Consider the following 22,494-nt stretch of genomic DNA (forward strand, 5'->3'; position numbering starts at 1 on the left):
TTTTGCATTCCAACGCAGGAGCAGGATGATAGAAACCAAGCCGGGTGCAACAGGGAAAGGATATGTACACAGAGGTCACAGAAAACAGAATGGCAGCTTGCTGACATACTGCCCCCCTTAAAATACACTTACAACACACCTCCCGGGCCGGGCGGGAGATCTCCCGGGCTGGGCGGGAGACCTCCCGGTTTGTCCGGGAACCTTCTGTGGAAACTACGGATCAGGTAAGGGGCCCGAATATCCCCTTCTTCCACCCATTCGCGGTGCTGGGGACCGAAATCAACCCATTCGATAAGGTACCAGAGTTTACCACGTTTCACTTTACAATCCAGGATATCAGCGATCTCAAAATGTTCATCCCCTTCCAAAATGACAGGTGGAGGAGGAGTAACTGCTGGTCTCCAGGGAGACGGGCCAGGATCCTTCTTCAACAGGCTCATGTGAAAAACAGAATGCAGAGCACGTAAATTCTTAGGCAAAACAACATCAACCGCCACATCATTTATGACTTTACGCACTTTGAATGGACCTATGAACTTCCACCCCAATTTCCTGCTAGGCCGCAGCATCTTAATGTTCTTGGTCGAGACATACACAAGATCCCCAGGTTTCAGATCAAACCCCACCACCCTACCCTTGTCTGCCTGGGTCTTGTAAGCAGCCTTGGCTGCGTCAAGTGTTTGGCATAACAGAGGCCATGCTTTTTGCAAGGACATACACCAGGTATCAGCATCCCCCACAGGACGTTGGCCCATCCCCTCCAAGAAAGGGAGGGGGGGGCTGTCGTAACCAGAGACAGCTTTATAAGGAGACATGCCCGTGGAGCTATGGACAGTATTGTTATAACAATATTCAGCAAGAGGCAACAATTCACACCAATCATTCTGTTGATAATTAGTAAAACAACGCAGATATTGCTCCAGGGTCTGATTAACTCGTTCCGTTTGTCCGTCAGTTTCAGGATGATACGCGCTGCTGAGCCCTTGTTCCACCCCTAAAATGGAAAGAAGTTCCCTCCAAAATTTAGAAACAAATTGGGTCCCCCTGTCAGAAATTAACTTAGTAGGTAATTGATGAATTTTCACCACGTGAGACATAAACGATTTCGCCAACCTTTGAGCTGTAGGCAAGGAAGGAAAAGGCACAAAATGAGCTTGCTTAGAAAACAAATCAACAACCACCCAAATGACAGTGTTCCCTTTGCTCGCAGGGAGGTCAGTAATAAAGTCCATGGACACCACTTCCCACGGTCTCGATGGAGTAGGGAGTGGCTGTAGAAGACCAGGAGGCTTGCCCAATCTGGGTTTAGTCAAGGCACATGTTTGGCAGGACCGAACAAACATCAAGAGGTCTTTGCGCATATGTGGCCACCAGAACTGTCTGCGGATGAGTTGTAGAGATTTAACAAAACTCCAATGCCCTGCCAGTTTCGAACCATGAGCAGACTCCATCACCTCCCTCCTCATTGAAATAGGCACATACAGTTTGTCTCCAGAATAAATCAGACCATCAGGGCTACGGACACAATCAGGCAACGTTGTCAGGGAGGCATCATCCTCAACAGTCAAAGCAGACAGATATTTTTGGACCCAGGCCCCCCCCCCCACAGGGAAAAGGGAAGGCGAAGTCCCATCGGGGTGTGGAATCGTTCGCGCTTGCGCCCGGGTGACCACGGCCCCCCCCAGATGGGAGGGGGAAAAAACAGAGTCCATGATGATCTCACGCTGACTGTCATGTTGTGGGAGGCGTGAAAGCGCGTCAGCCAGGGAATTCGCCGCCCCAGGGAAATGACGAAGAGTGAATCGAAACTTAGCAAAGAAGTCCGCCCAACGAAGTTGCTTAGCGTTGAGAGAACGGGGGGATTTCAGCATCTCCAAATTCTTATGGTCAGTCCAGACTTCAAATGGCAGTTGCGCCCCCTCCAACCACTGCCTCCACGTGGAGAGAGCCAGCCGGATTGCTGACGCCTCCTTTTCCCAAATCCCCCAGTTTCGTTCAGCGTCAGAAAACTTTTTAGACACAAATGCGAGGGGATGTAAACGACCATCCTCCCCCTCCTGCAAAATCGCGGCCCCCATTGCCACATCCGAGGCATCAGTTTGGACAATGAATTTCTTAGTTTCATCAGGGCGCGCCAGCACTGGCTCAGAGGTGAACATCAGTTTAAGTTTCTCAAAAGCCTCTGCGCAAGCAGGGGACCATTTAAGCGGGGCGCCTGGTTTCGTAGCATCAAACCCCTTTCCCTTGGTTTTGAGCAAATCAGTCAGGGGAAGGGCAATTTGAGCGAAATTCTGGATGAAATTTCTGTAAAAATTGGCAAATCCGAGGAACATTTGCAATTGTTTGCGGGTCCTGGGGGGCTCCCAGTCAAGTACAGCTTGAATTTTAGCAGGGTCCATTTCAACCGTCCCCCCAGAGATGCGATAGCCCAAAAAGTCAATGCATGTCTTGTGGAATTCACATTTTGACAGCTTTGCAAACAAGTGGTGTTCATAAAGTCGTTTAAGGACCTTGCGCACCAATTTAATATGCGACGGGAGGTCCTGAGAGTACAGCAACACATCATCAAGGTAAAGGACCACTCCCTTGAATAGAAACTCATGTAGGACCTCATTGATAAGGTTCATGAAGACCCCCGGAGCCCCTTGAAGGCCGAAGGGCATAACGAGGTACTCAAACTGCCCCAAAGGGGTATTAAATGCAGTCTTGCTTTCATCCCCCTCCCGGATGCGCACACGGAAATATGCATCCCGGAGGTCAAGTTTCGAGAAGATTTTGCCCTTGGTGGCCTCAGCTACCAAGTCCTTGATTAGCGGGAGGGGGTAAGCATTGGATAAAGAAACAGCATTCAGACCCCTATAATCAGTGCACAATCTGAGCCCCCCGTCTTTCTTCTTTCGGAAAAGTACAGGCGCGGCGAAAGGGGAGGAAGCCGGGCGAATGAAACCTCGGGCTAGGTTTTTATCAATAAAGTTCCGCAGTTCAACTTTCTCAGCCGGCCCCATCGCATAAATTTTACCTTTGGGCAATTTACAGTCAGGCAAAAGTTCAATAGCACAGTCAGTCGAGCGATGGGGGGGCAATTCGTTAGCTTCCTCTTCGCCAAACACTTTCGCCAAGTCTCTATACTCTCGAGGCAAAGAAGCTAACTCTTCCGGTTGCAAAGTGCCGCAGGGGAACTGCGCGGTCGGCTGGTCCCCCCACGAGTCCACCCAGCAGTGATTTACACACTTAGCCGACACAAACTTGACAACCCCTTCTTCCCACAAGATGTAAGGGTCATGGGTAAACAACCAGGGACTCCCCAGAACTAAGTCGAATTGCGATTTAGGGGTGACAATGAAGGATCTGGATTCCCAATGATCGCCCGCCCCCAGCCGCAAAGCCATAGTCTCGTGCGTACAAGGTTCCATGGGTGCCCCATCCATCTGGGTAAAAATGATGGGAGACTTCAAGGGGGCTATCCCCGCTTCCAGTGCCAACAACACTCTAGGGCTGATGAGATCCCTCCCACACCCAGAATCAATCAACGCTCTCACCCTAACGTGGGTTCCCAGGAGCGGATTCATTAATGAGACAGTCACGAAAAATAGGGAAGGGGTTTCTCTCACCACCTTGGGCGCAGCATTAGAATGGCCTTGTCGTTTTGCGCCTCTCACAACAGGCCGTTGTCGTTTTCCGCCGTTTCAGGCACCACCTCTTCTTCTGACTCGGCAGCAGACGGATCGTTCCCCTCCGAGCCTTGGGCCGCCTGCAAAGCTTTGGAGAAACGCGGTTTAGCCATTCCCTTCTTCCCCGTCAGCGGTGTCTTCGGGCTTGGAGTAGGCGGCTGTACTTTACGGCTGCCACAATCCACAGCGAAGTGCCCCTTCTCCCCGCACTTGAGACAGAGCCCCATCTTCATACGTAGTTCTCGTGCTGATTCCGACAGGCGTTGAGGCTTGGGTTTGGAGGCACCGGCAGCGGCGGGTCTGTTGGTCGTAGCAGCCAGGTCGAGTTTGATGGTGGTGAGCCGGTCTTCCGCATTTTCAGCTTCCTGGGTCCAGGCCATTAGGGAGACAGGGTTGACAGTTTTCAGAACCGTTTCTCGGATATCTGCGTTGAGACCCAAGCGATACATCTCAGCTAATATATGGTCAGGGTAGTCTCGGAGCTTTGCGGCTTGCTTGTGGAATTCCAGAGTGTACTCGCGAACCGACTTCTTGTTCTGGCGATAGGTGCGGAGAAACGCTTTAGCCCTTTGACTCGCGTTGACATCTTCAAATCTCGCCCGCAGCGCCCACATGAATGCTCGCAAATTCAAAAGTTCCGGACCGCGGTCATTGTGCAGTCCAACATACCATGTGGCGGCGTCTCCTTTCAGTCTTGCCGAGATGACATCAATAAGACCAGCTTCATTTCGGAACAGGTGTCGACTTTCTTCTACGAATTTATGCACCCTCACCGTGAAGAAAGCGAGTTCATCTGGGTTGCCGTCGAAGGTAGCCTCCAGTAGATCCTTGGGTCTGGGCCGTGGAGGCCTTACCAACGGGCCCAGCTGAGCCGGAACTCCCCTGGGAGGGAAACCCGGCACAACCGGTGGCCCCGCTGGCATTGGCCTCAGTGGTGGCGGCAGACCCGGCACCGGCGGACCCCCCGGCATCGGCGGTTGCACAGGCACTTGCAGAGGCGGTCTCACTGGCGGCTGTACAGGTACCTGCTGCGCTGGAACTCCCGGTGCTTGCAGCGGTGGTCCCGTCAGCGGTTGAGCAGGCATCGGCGGCGCGGGAAGTCCCGGTGCAGGAGCAACTTGTTGCTGCGCGGCGTGTGCGTCAAGGAAATTAGCCATTCGAACGTCCATCATTCCCGGCAGACCTTCCATCACATCCTGGAATGCCCGCAACAAGTCTCTCACCGAGTCTTCCAGTTCTGCTAGTCGTTCCCCGGTGGTTTCTTCCGGGATGGGGTCCCGAGGGCGGTAGTCCGGGGGTGGGTCATAGTCCTCTTCCGTTGGGAAGACTCCGGTGCCCTCCTCATCTCCTGCGTGGCCCCGCGGTCCCGACGGCTCGAACATCCACTCCTCGAGGTCCCGCTCGGGGCTCCCCTTCTCCGAGGTAGCCCCCGGCTCCGGGAACAATCCCTTGTCAAATAGACTCTCACGTAATCCGCTCCCCCGACGGGAGTACACCTCACGGGTGCCCTGGGTGTTGTACATAGTCCAATCATCCTGCTGGTGAGTCTTCCGCGGACCCCATTGCGAAGGGGTCGGAGGCGGCCAAGACAGATGTGCAGGCAGGCGGGGAATCGCTCCCCCCACGGCACCCTCCAACGAGGCTGCAGTCGTGAACACCAAAGACGCGGAGGTTTGTGGGACCGATCCCGAGTCCCCCTCCGTGTTAGGTAGATTTCCCTCAATTCCGCTCATGATCTTGCCAGATTCGGAACGATAGGAAAAAGGGAGTTCTAACAATATGTTGGATCCCCAAGCATCGAGAATAAATCCACGTTTTCAAGAAAAGCAAAATTTATTTCAAAGCGTTGAAGACATACTCAAACACGTTCTTTGTTAGAACTGGGGATACACAGTTAGGTCAAGCATAATAAAGGAACTTCAAACAGATACAGATCCAATGAATAGCTTTCCCGCTGGCGGGCTAAAGAAACAGTTGCGCGCCCAGTCCATGGGAACCAGGCAGAACATCAGACAAAACACAGGTGCAGTACTCATGGGAAAAAGCAATAGGCAAGCATTACAGCATCTTCTCCCCCACACAACCTCCAGCAGTTATCTTTTGCATTCCAACGCAGGAGCAGGATGATAGAAACCAAGCCGGGTGCAACAGGGAAAGGATATGTACACAGAGGTCACAGAAAACAGAATGGCAGCTTGCTGACAATATCTAGATGCAGAAAGTATGTCTTTTTCCCGCATGCTGTTCAGTTACTTTCCTGACATTGGTTTTGGTATCTTGATGGCTCTTATTTTACCCAGAGCTCATCTTGGGTGTGGTGGGGAGCAATGTTCCCTCTAAGCTGAGTTAGTGTGAGCTAGCTCAGAGTTTTTTTAGCCTCCGGCTCACACATTTTTGTCTTCGCTTAGGAAGGATGGCTCCAGAGCAAATTAATGTGTGCAGTGGCCAAATCGCTCGCTCACAACTTTAATGCCAGCAGCTCACAAAGTAGAATTTTTGCTCACAGGACTCCACAGCTTAGAGGGAACATTGGTGGAGAGGTAAATAAGGTATTTTACAGGTGGTTGTAAATGGTTCATTCCTAGTACACTCACTAATACCATTCCATCGATGGAATTTGTCACATATATATATATCAAAAGCCTTTGTGGCATTAGTTTTCTCGGTTAATATGCCAATACTTGTTTTTCCGTGTGTGTATATATGCCACAACAGAAAAGGTGATTGTTATGGCTTTGTAGGATGCCTCACACAGTCTTTTGAAGCTGCCTTGTTTGAGTCTAGTAATGCTTTGCAGGAAACTTGTAATTGCACCCTTAGATTTTTTTGATTTTTTTTTTTTAACATGCGCCAGCAGGGAGTCTCAAGTTCAGATTATTCTTACTTTGCCATAAAGCTTCCTGGGTGACCCTGCGTCAGTCACTCTCTTTTAGCCTAACCTACTCCATGGATTCTTGTAAAGATAAAGGAAGGGGGAGAATAACCATGTATGCCAATCTGAGGTCCTTCTTGGAAAGATGGGATAAAAATGTGTCTCTTGGGAGTTCTGTGAATAGATCTTCCGGTGTTTCTCCTCCTCTTCCCACCCCAAATTGCAAAAGGCGGTCCCAATTCCAATTGTAACTGTGACAGTAGGTGAGGTTAAGCCACTTTCCTCAGTCTAAAACAGTCCTTGCGGCTGTTTGTGCCTTGAATGTGCTTGTAACGAATTGTGTAAACTATTGTGCTGAGCAGTTTTGCTCTACAGTGGGGAATTTAGACATTTCAGGCCTATAAAAGTAGCCTACTTGTACTTCAGACAAAGAGGAATGTGCAAAACAGTCATTATATAAAAGTAATATTATTTGTCAGCAATTAATGCCTTTGGATGAGTATATATTGTATTGCAGATGTGTGAGATATCAAGAGACAATCATTACATCTTGGTCCATGTACAGTTAAAAAGCAAGTTTTAGAAATAGATTTTTTTTCAGTTGATCTTTGTGCAAAGGCTGGGGGTGCAGGTTGGCTTGTAAAGATGTGATGATCTAACATGTTCTGTGTTAGAGATGTATTCGGTTGGGGTATAAAATGAACATACATTCACTAGAATGCCTTTTTCTGTGTATAATCCAAACTGTTTTGTCTTCAGACATCACAGCAAATCTATGTAAGTTCATGGCTGGCCCGACCTCCCCCACTTGCATGCAGAACACTGACTCTGCTTAATCAAGATACAATTTGCTTTGATACTGGATAAACTGTTTCCTCTCCATAAACCAGAATTCTAAACCATGGTTTAATTCCAATTTAGATTCTTCATTTGTAGGGAGAAAGGAAATACAAAGGTAGTCATATACCTGCAATTCATTGTCATGGCAAATTGGTTTGGGGGGAAAAGAAGCTTTCAGTTGCTGTGGGGGGCACACACACACACAAGTATGGCAAATTGGCTTTGTGGTTGTAACTAAAGAAGGTTAGTGACACCTGAATGTGACCAATAGATTGGGAATGATCTTAAACTTCTAATAAGGTGTTGTTTGGCTAGCTTTAGTGAACCAAAGCATTTTGTCTTCATCTTTACTCAAAACATCTAATGCTAAAGGCAGGGATGACTCATACTGTTACTTCTTAATTAACAGTGCTAGCTGTCGTAGACCAATCAAAGGAGCTGCTGGTCGACCTAAAGAGCTTGGTGACTTCAGACTGGAAGAAACCTATTCATCAAAATATATCACCAAATATGGTGCCTCAGCAGATGCCAAGGCAGAACAGCCAACCATTAAAAAACGCTCCATTCCTATGTGGATAAAAATTCTGCTTTTCGTTATTGTTTCAGTCTTCTTGTTTTTGGTCTATCAGTCTATGGAAACCAACCAAGGAAATCCATTCTCCCAATTCATGAAAAGTGACTCTCAGGCAACTACCAATTGAGTGTTTATATGGCATACACAACCTGGTCTCCTATTTTAACTGTAGAGATCTTGTCAGACCTTTCCTCATCTATTCAAAGACTGCATACAGATAATGATAGCAACGTGAGAAATTGAAAAATAAGACCATGTAAGTGGACATCACTAACTTTTGTTTGGAACTAGGAGATCACTTTGTGCCATGAGTAGTACTTTTAGATCTCTGGAACTTCTTGTAGGATTTATTTTTTTAATGTGGACATCATTACATTCATTTGAGATTGTACATTTGTATTTGCAAGCTTTGGAAGCTCAAATGGGCAAAAGTGATAGTAAAATGTGAAGACGTGTTTAAATGTTTTTATTTCATACTAAAAAGATTCTGTACTGAAATTTTCTTTACTTGGCATATTGTTCCGGGGGGGTGGGGCTAAGATAATAAATTGAAATACATTTTTGGGTGCATTTTGCTAACCTGTGCAGCTAGGTATAGTGTGTAGTAGTTTTAAGGGGGGAAATTGGCATTTTATAGAATACTGTAATATTTTAACAACTGTAAACCTATTGTATACATTTCTGTCTTAGTTTCAGCTGTAGTAACTCCTAAGATCAACCTCAATTTTTTAATCATCCTTTCCTATTTTAATGCTTAATCTCATAATTACTGATCTAATTGATAAATAGGTGGGTGTCCTTATAGACAAACTTATTTATTAGTAAAATTGTGTGAAATAAAGCTTATGTTAAAATACATTGATTTTTTTACTGAATAATTAAAATACTGAATTTTAACTGCACATAAGTCTTAACCAGTCTGAAAATATTATGTTCTGAAGGAAAACCAACTATTTCTACGTAGATCAACCTTATGTTGCATTTAGATTTAATTTTAAAATGGTATTTTGTCATTTTGGGGCATCATGGATGTTCATATTCCAAGATGTTTCGTTCTTGTGGTATGAAAAGGGCATTGTTATACTTACTGTGATAAACTGCAGTTAAAAATTGCTGCTTACAGATGCAGCTATTTTAATCTGCCATAATTTGTTTTAATAATTCATTTTAGTGTGGATTATGAAATATATATCAATTTACAGCACAGATGGGATCTTAATATTACTGCTTATTCTATACAAAATTGCAATAAACTTATTTTTAACCGTAAGTGCTAGTCTCATCAAAAAGTGGCATTAATAAAGTCAAGTATTTAAGTAGAATCTCTTCTGTCATACTACTGTCTTACTATATAACATACTATATAACACTAGGTGGCAGTATTAGCCACAGGTTACTTACAAAGAAGGGAATTCTGCATTTGCAGTCAGTCCTCTGGGTTCCTTGTTGTTTGGAATGATAATCTTAAAATATCTTCTAACATCCTCACATTCCTCAGTTTGTCATACAGGGAGCCAGAAAGAATAAAACAAAAATACTTGGGAAATTATTTAAAAATCAATTTTTAACTAAGTCAAGTAAAAGTACTGTAAGAACATAAGAAGAGCCCTACTGCATCAGACCAATGGTTTATCTAGTCCAGCATCCTGCCAGTTAGAGATCTTTCACTGGTGGCAGTAGTAGTAATGAAAAGTTGATGGCGCCTCCTGCGCCACTGGCAGGAAGGAGGGGGAGGCAGAGGGAGCCGTCTGCGACTGCCCACATCCAGCTTTGTCTCGGGAATGACAGGGGAAGGGGGGGGAGAGGCTGGGAAGCCTTCTCATCCCCTGCTGCCTGGAGCACCGCTGGCAACACCCCCTGGTTAGCAGCAGCTCATACATGGGGGGGGCGCCACAAGACAACCTCAACTAGGGGGGGCACCACAAGCTAGCCCCGCCTAGGGCACAAAAAACCCTTGGGCCAGCCCTGAATGGTTCTCATCCATAATTGTGCACAGTAGTCTGCTCCCAGGCTGTGCTTGATCATTATAATATGGACACCATGTATACACATGAATTATTGATTCACCAGTTTGGTGTAGTGGTTAAGTGCACGAACTCTAATCTGGGAGAACCGAGTTTATTGCAGCTGTGATAGAAAATTGAAATCTTCCATTACTAACCCTTCTTTTTGGTGTTGATGGTTGGTGGTCTTCTGCAGCTGTAGCAGCAGAGGGGGGAAATGGAGGCCTGGCTTATACAGTCATAGTTCTGTAGTGCATAGAGCTTCATAGATGGTTACAAATGGAGCCCAAGAAGCGGGACCTGCAATACTCACAGGGGGGGGAGTATTCCACACGGCTCCCAAGCCGCCAATGGTTCTCCCCACCGCTGCTGTGACCCACAACAGCAACACTGATGAGCCCTGCACGGCTCTGAGCCACCAGGCCCACCCGGCTTGCCCCCGCTGTCAACAGCAGCAACAACAGCCGTGGCTTCTAACCGCCAGCCTATCAAGGCTCCCCCCCTGCCGCTGCCACCGCCAGCACCAATGGTGGCGAGCCCTGCGTGGCTCTGCCACAGATCCAAGAGGTAAGTGCATTCTCTGTGCATGCGCAGGGAATGCTTTTTTTTACTTTTGGGGGGGATTTAAGTATCCCCTGTATAGTTTTTTTAAACTTGCACACCTGGGGACTGCTCCAAGTGTGCAAGAAAATCTCTCTGCCCCCCAAGTGACCCCGATGTGCAGATTTAGATATCCACATGGAGGGGGCAACTCAGCTATTAGATACATAGATGCATATTTATCCAGCACATAAATAACATTTTAAGCACAATGTACCTTGTGACTAAACATACACTATTGCCTTTTCCTATATTATTCAAATAGATGAGTAGAAGCTTAAGAATTTTTGTTCTCTGGAAAATCAGTTGTCTGATCCATGCTCTAACATACGTAATCTTGCTAGACATCACACCTTCCTAACAGTAGCAGTAACTGCTAGGCTATAGATCAACACACAATTACATTACTTTTGGCAGTGAGACAATTTTATTGCATTCCCTACTGAATCCAGTTGTGAAGCTGTGTATCTAAAGGGTGTTCTTTTCTTAAAATAGAATACATTATGTTATCCTAAAATGGCTTTTGTAAAGAAATGCTAAAATTTCTGCTTGTATCTAGGGAAATGTTGACATAGATGTGATATTTTATTTGTGAGGAAAAACATATAACAACATCTGCAAGCAAAAATGTATAAAACATGCATCCCTTACATCATTTTATGAATTTCCGGAACTCAAACATGGTTCAGGGAAAAGTAAAACTTGCTTGGGTTTACTAAAAGATTACTTAACTTGAATAATGAAATGCCACTTTTTGCAGGTTGCCACTTGTATCTTTCTTTTTCACTTAAACAAAAGACTAGCTGTACTTGTGGCTCTGGCAGATTCTTCATTCTTTGTGGCCTTGGTGGGATTATTAGTTGTGGTAAAATACACACGGCTTTGGTTCCCTTAGATCTCATTAAATGCCAAATTCAGGTTTGATTGCATGTTGAAATAGGATGAGTATTACATTATAAGGTGTGATAATCTTAGTAACGAAAAAGGAGCAAGACTTGGATTTCAGTATTGGCACCAACGAAGCCAAGGTTCAGTGTTTGATAGTTCAAAGGTGGTCTATCTGTTTGATAGTTGATGCCAGGTTTAGTTCTCAATATAGTTAAATTGTGGATGATCTTACAAATTGAAGCACTTCTGAGGCCAACCAATTCCAATCCAAAGTCTTTTATTGGCATATATATGAAGATACAGTAATCTAAATACAAAATCGTGCAGAGTAAAATTAAAATTGCAGAGGAACATCATAAAGTAACATCATAATAAGAGTAGCATCATAATAAAACCTAATTCATAGTATTACTTATCAGGTCGTGAGACCATGGTACTGCAAAGAAACTTTGCTACAGTTATCTCTGTATCTGGATTATCAAGCAAGAAAAGGATCTTAAAATCATCAGGGGTCTCTAAAAATTGGGCTAATATGGGATATAGAAGATCCTGACAGGATGCCAGATAGAGAGGGCACTGGAGGAGAACATGGGCAACAGTTTCAACACAGTCCTGCATACAAGGACAGCACCTGCTAGGATAGGGAATCCCTTGGAATCTGCCAGATAAGATAGCTGAAGGAAGAACATTAAATCTAGCCAAGTATATGGCTCTACACAAATTTGGAGCTATGAGTTGATAGAGGTATACTGCTGGAAGGTTTGCATTAGGAACAATCCCCAAATTTAAGGGAGAACAGGTTCTATTAGCCAGGCTATAAAGAGTTTGTAGCTCTGATCCCAATAAACTAGATTTTATTTTTAAAAAGGCCTCAGACTCAGAAAGCAAAAATAAGGATTCTAGAGATAAATTCAGGGAACTTATTTTGGCTTCGATGTAAGATAGCCAGCTGGAATTAACAGATTCAGAAAGTAGTTGGTACGTATAACTGAAAGGGTCAGAGTTGAAATGGAGTCATAATCAAAATGTAATAGTGTGGATCCATGCCTTAGTAGCCAACAAATTCTGACCGCACTCCAAACATAAAGTGGCATATGGAACACACATAGGTACCCCCATGATCTTTTGCAGAAAGGTAGAGTGGACACGTTCAACTGAAATGTCCATTGCGTCAATCCAGACAGGTACCCCATACAGTAATTGAGCTCCTGTTTTAGCATTGAAGGTTTTAAGTGCAGCTGGCGCATACTGGTTACTTCGAACAGAAAAATAAAAGCGAGAAATTGCTGCAGCACTAACTTTAGCTACATTAATAACCATTCTGCGACAGTAGGTCCAAGTAGCATTAGATTGGGAATATTTGAAGTGCTTAACCTGTTCCAAATTTGTTGCCATTAATAATCCACATAAGATTTTTGGGAACAGGGAACAACTAATACCTTTGATTTTTCATAATTCAACTCCAATCTGTTAATCACGCAATATTCATGGCAACGGTTCAGTAAATGGTTTAATCCAACACGAGAAGTAGACAAAAGAACCATGTCATCTGCATATAATGGAATAAACTTCTTTTTTTTGGTAAACAAATTTTTTATTTTCTCAGGAATACAACATATAAAACTTTTCATTCTATCAATTGTCTACCCCATTCCCAGTTCCTCCCCTCCCTCCAATGGCTTCCCACAATGCTTCCACCCCTGCTCCAAATTACTTCATATCATCAACAATATCAGTTTCTCATCATTACAATCTAAAGATAACATCATTTGACTTAATATTGATCTAAACATATTAAGTTTTGTTTCACATCCCAGTTCTTTTCCAGATAAATTTTAAAGTCATTCCATTCTCCAAAAAACTCATCGTCTTCTTTGTTATTCAGTTTTTTTGTAATCTTATCCATTTGTGCCATGAACAGAACTTTTTGTATCCATTCTTCAACCTCTGGTACCTTTTCTGTCTTCCAAAACTGAGCATAAATCATTCTCGCTGTCACTATCAGGTACCAGAGTAAAGTCTTTTTAGTCGTATTGACTTCTTCCATTTTAAGTCCCAAAAGCAGAATTTCCGGTGCTTTTTTAAAAGAACATTTCAATATTTTTTGCATTTCATTGTGGACTTTTGTCCAAAAGTCTACAGCTTTCTCACAAGTCCACCACATATGATAAAATGAGCCCTCATGCCTCTTACATTTCCAGCATTTGTTTGACATATTTTGATTCATATTTGCAATTTTCTTAGGTGTCATGTACCACCTATACATCATCTTATAACAATTTTCTTTAACATTAGTACATGTCGAGATCTTAATAGAATTTTTCCACAAATATTCCCAGGTTTCCATAGCCACTTCCTTATTCATATTAATAGCCCATTTTAACATTTGTTCTTTAACAGTTTCATCTTCAGTATACCATTTTAACAACACCTTATACATTTTAGAAATATTTTTTCCTCCTCCACTCTCCCAAACCTTTTCAATTTCATTTTTTTCCTCTCTAAAACCATAGTTTTTTTTGTCAGATCTAAAAAGATCATAAATCTGCATATATTTCAACCACTCATATTCATATTCAATTTCATTCTGCTTTTTCATTACCCACTCTGTTCCCTCTTTTTTAATTAAATCTCTATATGGCAACCAGTCTCTACCTCGCTGTCTTGAGTAAGATATCAACACTTCTACTGGTACAATCCACAATGGTCTTAAGTCACTCTGGTACTTCTTATATCTTGTCCATACCATATACAAAGCTTTTCTCACCAAGTGAAGTTTAAAAAAACTGTCCATTTTTATCTTGTCATACCATAAATATGCATGCCAGCCAAATCTACAATCATGCCCTTCCAACCCCAACAATCTGTCATTTTCAAGCTTCACCCATTGATCCATCCATGTTAGACAAACCGCTTCATAATATAGTCTAAGATTTGGCATTTGTAGACCTCCTCTTTCTTTGGCATCACAAAGTATTTTCATTTTGATCCTTGGTTTCTTGCCTGCCCAAACAAATTTTGACAACTCTTGTTGCCACTTGGCCAACAAATCCGTTTTATGCAGAATTGGTATTGTTTGGAACAGGAACATCAAACGTGGTAGGACATTCATTTTTATAACTGATATTCTTCCCATCAGTGATAAGTTCATTTTATCCCATTTCTTAAAATCTTGAGTCAGCTTAGTCCATAATTTCTCATAATTATTCTTATATAGGTCTATATTTTTTGCCGTTAATTCAATTCCAAGGTATTTTGTTTTTTTAACTACTTCACATTGTACCAGTTCTTGTAGTTCCACTTGTTTTTGTTTGATCATGTTTTTACATATAAGTTTTGTTTTATTCTTATTTACGTAAAAGCCGGCCAATTCTCCAAACTCCTTTATTTTTTGAAAAAGCAATGTCAATTTTTCTGTTGGGTTTTCCACCATAAACATTACATCGTCTGCAAATGCTCGATATTTGTATTGGTGTCCTTTATGTGTCAAGCCCTTTATTTCTTGATCGTACTGTATTTTTTGTAAAAGTATTTCCAATACCCAGATAAATAATAACGGTGATAACGGACAACCTTGCCTTGTTCCTTTCTGTACTTTGAAGTTATCTGTCAGTTCTTTATTCACATTTATTTTAGCTCTTTGTTCAGAATAGATAGCTTCAATACAATTTCTAAAATGTTGTCCCGCTTCAATCTTTTCCATCATCTGGTGCATAAAATTCCAATTAAGATTGTCAAAAGCTTTTTCTGCATCAACAAACAGAAAAGCTACTTCTTTTTCTGGGTGCTTTTCATAATATTCAATTGCGTCCATTACTATTCTTACATTGTCTCTAATCTGCCTTTTGGGTAAAAAGCCCGCTTGATCTTCAGAAATTACCGTTTGTAAATAGTTTTTCACCCTTTCTGCAATAATTTTTGCAAAGATTTTATAATCGTTGTTCAAAAGAGATATTGGCCTGTAGTTCTTTACATTTGTTGAATCTTGTCCTTCCTTTGGAATCAAAGAAATAATTGCTTCTTTCCATGAGTCCGGCACCTTTTTGTTTTCTCTTATTTCGTTGGTTAAAGCTTCCAGGACCGGGGAAATTTCTTCTTTCATCTTTTTGTAGAATTTCGCTGTAAATCCGTCCGGCCCAGGCGCCTTCCCCAACTTTGTCTCTTCTATTGCCTTCATCACTTCTTCTTTTTGAATTGGACCATTTAATAAATCTTTGTATTCCTTACTTATTTTTGGTAGTGGAATCTCCTTTAAATATGTTTTAATCTTCTCAAGATCAACTCTAGTTGTTTGGAATAGTTTAGCATAATACTTGAAGAAACATCTCTTTATTCCATTAGGATCAACGAACTCTTTTCCATCTTCTATTATTTTGGTTATCATTCTTCTCTCTCTTCTAGCCTTAAGTTGCCAAGCTAAGTATTTTCCCGGTTTGTTCGCCCCTTCAAAAGATTTCTGTTGTAACTTCTTTAAATTCCAATACATTTCCTGATTCCAAGTCTCATTCAGTTGTTCCTTCAGCAACTTTAATTCTTTAATAATTTGCTTTTTTCCAGGCTTCTTTTTTAATTCCTTTTCTTTCTGAGCAATTTTTTCTAACACTTCTGTTTGTTTTTGAAGTTTTTCCTTTTTTTGCTTCACGTTTTGCGAGATGAGAATTCCTCTCATCACCGCTTTATAAGCATCCCATACAATCTGTATCGGTGTTTCTTTATTTAAATTTTGTTGAAAGAATTGTTTCGTTTCTTCCTTTAACATCTCAATTACCGTTTTCTTATCCAACAAGTCTTCATTAATCCTCCACAGAAAGGGTTTTTTCCTTTCTGTGGAACTCCATACCACCGGATTGTGATCTGAATTACATCTTGGCAAAATTTCAGTCTTATGTGTTTTCATTGATAATTCTTCAGACATCCAAATCATATCAATTCTGGAAAAAGAGCAATGTCTATTGGAATAAAAAGTAAAGTCTTTCTGCATCGGGTTCCATTTCCTCCAAACATCTTCTAATTTTTCTTGCTTAACTAATTCAAAAAAATTCTTTGGCAATTTTCCGCTGAATTCGTTGTCCTTTTGTGGTTTTCTGTCTAGACGATCTATTGTCCCATTAAAGTCTCCGGCCATAATAACTTGCTCATAAGTCAATTGTTGTAATTGGTCAGTTATATCCTTAAAAAATTTTTCCTTTGCTCCATTGGGTGCGTACACGTTGATCAACAATGTTTTTTTCTGCTGAATCATTAATTCCACACCCACGTATCTGCCATCTATGTCCTTAAAAATTTCTGTAGGTTGTAACTCCTTCTTCACATATGTCACAACTCCTTTTTTCTTGTTTGAGGCCGCAGAACAAAATTCAATTCCAAATAAAGCATTCTTTAAATATTTTATATCCTGTTTTCTAATATGTGTTTCTTGCAAGCATATCACGTTGCATTTCTGTTTCTGTATCCAATGATTGATTCTTTTCCTCTTGTTTGGTGAATTTAATCCATTAACATTCCATGACAACAATTTGTACTCCATTATGCGTTTTATTTTAAAGTTCTCCAAAGACGTCCGCATTGTCCGCCTTAAATTTATAAAAGTCCATCATCGATCTGATCTGAATCCTCCCACCTTGATACGTAAAGGATAAACCTTGTGGAATCTCCCATCTATATCTGATGCTCAAAGCTCTGAGTTTGTCCGCCAAGGATTTATACCTTTTCCTGTCTTGCAGTATTGTTCTTGGGAGTTCTCTCATCACCATAATTTTGTTTCCCTCTATTACAAAAGGGACGTTGAATTGCTTCTTGAATATCTCCTCTGTTATTGATCTTGTTACAAATTGTACAATTACATCCCTTGGTAAATTCTTCTTTTCTGCAATTCTGGAGTTCACTCTATAAATCAAATCAAAGTCTGAGTCCATTGACCCTTCCTCCTCGCCCAGAAAAGCCGTTATCACTTCCATCATTTTTTCTTTTAAGTTCTCATTCTCTGTTTCCTTAATGCCTCTGAATCTCAGATGAGTCTGCATCCTTCTGAACTCCATCATTGTCTCTGATCTTGTAATTTGTTGAGTCAAAGAATCTTGTTTCTCTTCTATTTTTTGTATCTTCTCCTCTGTCTCTGTAGTCTTGGTTGCATTTGCTTGAACATCCTTCTTAACTCCTTCCATTTCTTGCTTGATTGAAGTTATTTCTGTAGTAACCAATTCCTTCAATGCTGTTATGTTCTTCTCTTGGACTTCTTCTAGATGTTTCAGATGAATCTGAGTTTGCTTCTCCAGTTGGTCCCCCAATGTTTTTTCTATCTGCTCCCCCATGGCTTGTATTGCCTCTGTCATTCTCTTCTCCATTGCTTCCATGGAGGCTTGCCATACAGAGATTTAATTAAAAAAGAGGGAACAGAGTGGGTAATGAAAAAGCAGAATGAAATTGAATATGAATATGAGTGGTTGAAATATATGCAGATTTATGATCTTTTTAGATCTGACAAAAAAAACTATGGTTTTAGAGAGGAAAAAAATGAAATTGAAAAGGTTTGGGAGAGTGGAGGAGGAAAAAATATTTCTAAAATGTATAAGGTGTTGTTAAAATGGTATACTGAAGATGAAACTGTTAAAGAACAAATGTTAAAATGGGCTATTAATATGAATAAGGAAGTGGCTATGGAAACCTGGGAATATTTGTGGAAAAATTCTATTAAGATCTCGACATGTACTAATGTTAAAGAAAACTGTTATAAGATGATGTATAGGTGGTACATGACACCTAAGAAAATTGCAAATATGAATCAAAATATGTCAAACAAATGCTGGAAATGTAAGAGGCATGAGGGCTCATTTTATCATATGTGGTGGACTTGTGAGAAAGCTGTAGACTTTTGGACAAAAGTCCACAATGAAATGCAAAAAATATTGAAATGTTCTTTTAAAAAAGCACCGGAAATTCTGCTTTTGGGACTTAAAATGGATAATGGAATAAACTTCTGAGGCCAACATGCTCCCTCAGATCCATTTTTGTTGTCTTTTGTGCTGAGTTCTGCTTATAACTTTGGTTGTGAGTAGTTCCAGCTAAGAGGCATCAGCAACTTTATTGTTGTACAGTCAAAGATGCTTGAGTCATTGGCATGTGAGAATAATATACCTGCACTCTTGGCTTTTTATGTTCTGATAGACGTGGCATATGCATGCCATTTCTGCTATCAGAATTTGGCTGAAGCGTGGACACTTTTATTTCTTTGAAGATTAAGTAGGGATGGCCTCTGAAAGAGCTGTTGTGCAGTTATAAAAGTTGGATGTTTTGAACATCAAGAGTTTTAAAGGCCATTTAAGAAGGGGTGGCATGCTGCATAGTTTGACCAGGGTGTTCTCTACAGACTTCTCCTGACAGACAGAACCCAAGTGGCCTTCTGAGTGCCGTTAGTACACTCATATACAAGTTACAGGTATGTCTAATATTTTTTTGGTGCATAACACTTTAATAGGGTCATCTTAAATTCATGATTGTCTTCATTTGAAGTAAATATACTATCAGACATCAGGGAAATTGGATTTTTTTAAAAAAGCAACCATTTTTATTCACTACCAGGATAGGAGAAATAAAGAGTTTGAGTAATGAGACTAGAAACGGTTTAGAGAACACAAAGCTTTAAAATATTTTAGTGTCAACTCCTTAAGACTGTCCTCGTTTTACCTCAGGATTCTCACAGTGTAACCGTGAGCTCCTCAGAAACCACAAATCATTAAGACTGTTTCCTTTATAAATTGGGCCCTGAGACAATTTCAGCCTCTTGCCCAACACATTCACTCTGCTTTATTGTAAAAAGTCAGAGACTTCAGGTTTCTTGAGAGAGGATTATCAACCTTCCACTCTGTAAGCCCAAACCCTGTTTACAAGCATTCACTGATTTAACTTGCTTACACACAAGGCAGCCTCTGAGATCTAGATCGTTTCCCAAGTCATGTCCTCTCCCAGCTAGCACTCTGGGAATGCAAACTCTCTGACCTGAGCTGACACTGACAACTTTTTCTCATTTCACCAGACATCCATAGGTCTGATTGGTTATTAGCTACTCTGCACACTCACCAAACAGGTATATGGGGGATTGGTGACTGACAGAAAGCGGAGAGGACTTCTGCCCATCAGTCACAGACATCAAGTTCCACTGGGACTTGTGGGTTGCATCCAATCTCTGGCAAGATACAAATAAATTACCATGTGTTTGTTGAATGTTACAGACAAGCATAAGGTACTGATGCAGGCTTTTGTCAGTATGAACATTTCATGCCAAATATGTGAAACTGGGTGTTCAGATGGTGAGGCATTTATGGGTAAACACAGACCCATGTCTGTTTCAGAGTAATTCTAGAGCAGAAGGACAAAAAGTACAATATATTTTTCTATTTTAAAGTTTCTATAATGGTGTTGCTCCCTTATGGATGAAGCAGATTCCATACACAATGATGAAATTTGCATGTTTTGAATGAACAGCGGAAGCTTTATACAAATATGTTGTTCCCAAACCAAGAAGTGAATGTTCAAAGGCAGAACAGCTGGTTGCATTTATAGCAGGCTACAATAGTAAGGAAACATTTAGCAACTTTAGAAATCTGTTGCAGTAAATGTATAGCTCAAAGGAATGTGCGTATTGTACTACCTAGTGTTGCATGAGGTGGCAAGAAAGCTAGTAATAAGTAATTTAAATACGGTGACGGGCGGGTTTCATTTTTGTCCAAAGATCAGTCTATGGCAGTCTGTTTTTAGATAGTTCCCTCTGGATCAAAAGCTTGTGATTAAGACCAAATCTTGAGAAATATACTTTGTGACTTTTGGAACACGGAACAAAGGTATCCATTTAGAATGAAATAATGAGAATGAAAATTAATTGAATTTCTTTTTTTCTTTACCTGGTATTTTCTGTGCCATTGTTTCACATCCTGCTGATTCTGTTGTGTCTGTTCTGAAAAAAGGACAGTTCAGCTCTAGAAGTACTGAAAAGGCTTGGCTTCAAAGGTGAGGATTCAAATGATGCTGGAATGAAGCAACTGTATGAACACTTTATTGCTGCTGTTCAGTCGCACAGTCGAGTCCAACTCTTCGCGACCCCATGGACCAGATCACGCCAGGCCTTCCGGTCTTCCGCCGTCCTCTGAAGTTTGCTCAACTTCATGTTCGTTGCATCTATGACACTGTCTAATCATCTCATCCTTTGCCGTCCCCGTCTTCTTTGACCTTCAATCTTTCCCAGCATCAGGGTCTTCTCCAATGAGTGCTCCCTTCTCATTTGGTAGCCAAAGTATTTGAGCTTCAGTTTCATTATCTGGCCTTCCAGGGAACAGTCAGGGTTGATTTCTTTTAGGATTGACTGATTTGATCTTGCAGTCCAAGGGACTCTCAAGGCTCTTCTCCAGCACCATAGTTCAAAAGAATCTATTCTTCGATGCTCAGCCTTCCTTATAATCCAACTCTCGCAGCCATACATAACTACTCAGCCTTCCTTATAGTCCAACTCTCGCAGCCATACATGACTACTGGGAATACCATTGCTTTGACCATGCGGACTTTTGTTGGCAGGGTGATGTCTCTACTTTTTATCATGCTGTTTAGGTTCGCCATCGCTTTCCTCCCAAGGAGCAGGCGTCTTTTAATTTCATGGCTGCTGTCACAGCCTGCGGTGATCTGGGATCCCAGGAACATTAAGTCTGTCACTGCTTCCACGACTTCCCCTTCTATTTGCAAAGGAGTGATGGGCCATATGCCATGATCTTAGTTTTTTTGATGTTGAGCTTCAAGCCCACTTTTGCGCTCTCCTCTTTCACTCTGAGCAAGAGGTATGAACACTACAAATTACTAAAACTTTTCTCTTGTGTTCAACAGGCGTATCGAAGGGTCTGTTGCCCATATCGTCATGGTTGGTACGCTGACAGCATTACAGTGGTTCATCTATGATTCTGTGAAAGTTTATTGCCAGATTCCTCACCCACATCCACCTGAGATGCCAGAATCTCTGAAGAATAAAGAAGAAAAAGCTTGGGCTTACTGAATGAATGGATCATGGACTGGCAGATAGCAAAACACTTTATATGTGTTATGTGTAGGAGAATAAAGCCTTCTTTCTTGAGACTTGAGACACTGTCACTGTTGGTCAGAATAAACCATGCTAGAGTGACTAATGTTGTACTTGAAATCTCGGCTTCCTGATGGCAGTGGAAACAGATATTGATCCATTCCTGCAAATGATTCTGCCTGCTGATTAGATGACATTAGCCATCTTTAAAATGGGTGAAGGGAAAGAACTAATGCAGATTAACAGTAATAGCCAATAAAGGTCAGTTGCACCACAAAGCTGCTTTGGTGCAATGTGGCTGAGTTCGCTGCCTTATAGGTTACCATGTAAATACATGTAAAGGCTATTTTTTAACATCTGTATTGCAAATGCTAGGTTAATGGAAGAGTCTGAGCATCTGTATATTTGGTGCAATGCCTAGCATTAACCTAGAGCAGGGGTGTCAAACTCATTTGTTATGAAGGCCAGATCTGACATAATGAGACCTTGTTGGGCCGTGCCATGTGTGTCATAAAGTGTAATGCCAGGTAGCGGAGGTATAAACTTTATAAAGCACACAAACACAAAGGTGTTTTTTTAACTTAAAAACATGCTTAAAACATTAGCACTCTTGCAATATTTTGTTTATTTAACAATGTCTGATAACTGACACCTCTTGCTCTGAATTACTACATCAAAATGTCTGTGCTGTTGCAATCTTGAGTATGCTGTTCAGGTGTGTATCTGTAAGCTGCAAACCTATGATGACACAGCAGCAGCAGAACTGGAAGAAGCAGAAGACAGCCAGATCCACTGCAGGCCTGATAGAAGTCCTCTGTGGGCCTCATCTGGCCCCCGGGCCACATGTTTGACACCTCAGACCTAGAGAGTCATCCAAAAAAAGCTAAGACACAGCAGGCCTATACAACAAGTATGCTGTATTCTCTTCTGGGGTGGGGCAGAATGTCTTGCTTTACCCTGAACAACTGAGATGTTTGATCATGGAAACT

At 41.8% G+C, this 22,494-nt stretch overlaps 2 protein-coding genes across 7 annotated transcripts in view; both read left to right on the top strand.

Moving 5' to 3' along the window:
• TMPO (thymopoietin) overlaps positions 1-8,671 on the top strand; it is a 30,846-nt gene extending 22,175 nt beyond the window's left edge. For all 6 annotated transcript variants that reach the window (XM_015421526.1, XM_015421534.1, XM_015421542.1 and 3 more), the window contains one exon: positions 7,793-8,671. In XM_015421526.1, coding sequence (XP_015277012.1) covers positions 7,793-8,084 — 292 coding nt within the window. In that variant the 3' untranslated portion in view covers positions 8,085-8,671. The remainder of the gene's footprint in view (positions 1-7,792) is intronic.
• A 1,815-nt stretch (positions 8,672-10,486) lies between these two features.
• On the top strand, positions 10,487-21,485 carry SLC25A3 (solute carrier family 25 (mitochondrial carrier; phosphate carrier), member 3). Its single transcript, XM_015421516.1, is given in 5 exon segments — positions 10,487-10,527; positions 19,850-20,016; positions 20,343-20,474; positions 21,324-21,448; positions 21,450-21,485. Coding segments are annotated over 5 exon segments (501 nt in total).
• The last annotated feature ends 1,009 nt before the right edge of the window (positions 21,486-22,494 follow it).

Source organism: Gekko japonicus, unplaced genomic scaffold, assembly GCF_001447785.1.
Source record: "Gekko japonicus isolate JY-2015 unplaced genomic scaffold, Gekko_japonicus_V1.1 scaffold684, whole genome shotgun sequence".
Lineage (NCBI taxonomy): Eukaryota > Metazoa > Chordata > Lepidosauria > Squamata > Gekkonidae > Gekko > Gekko japonicus.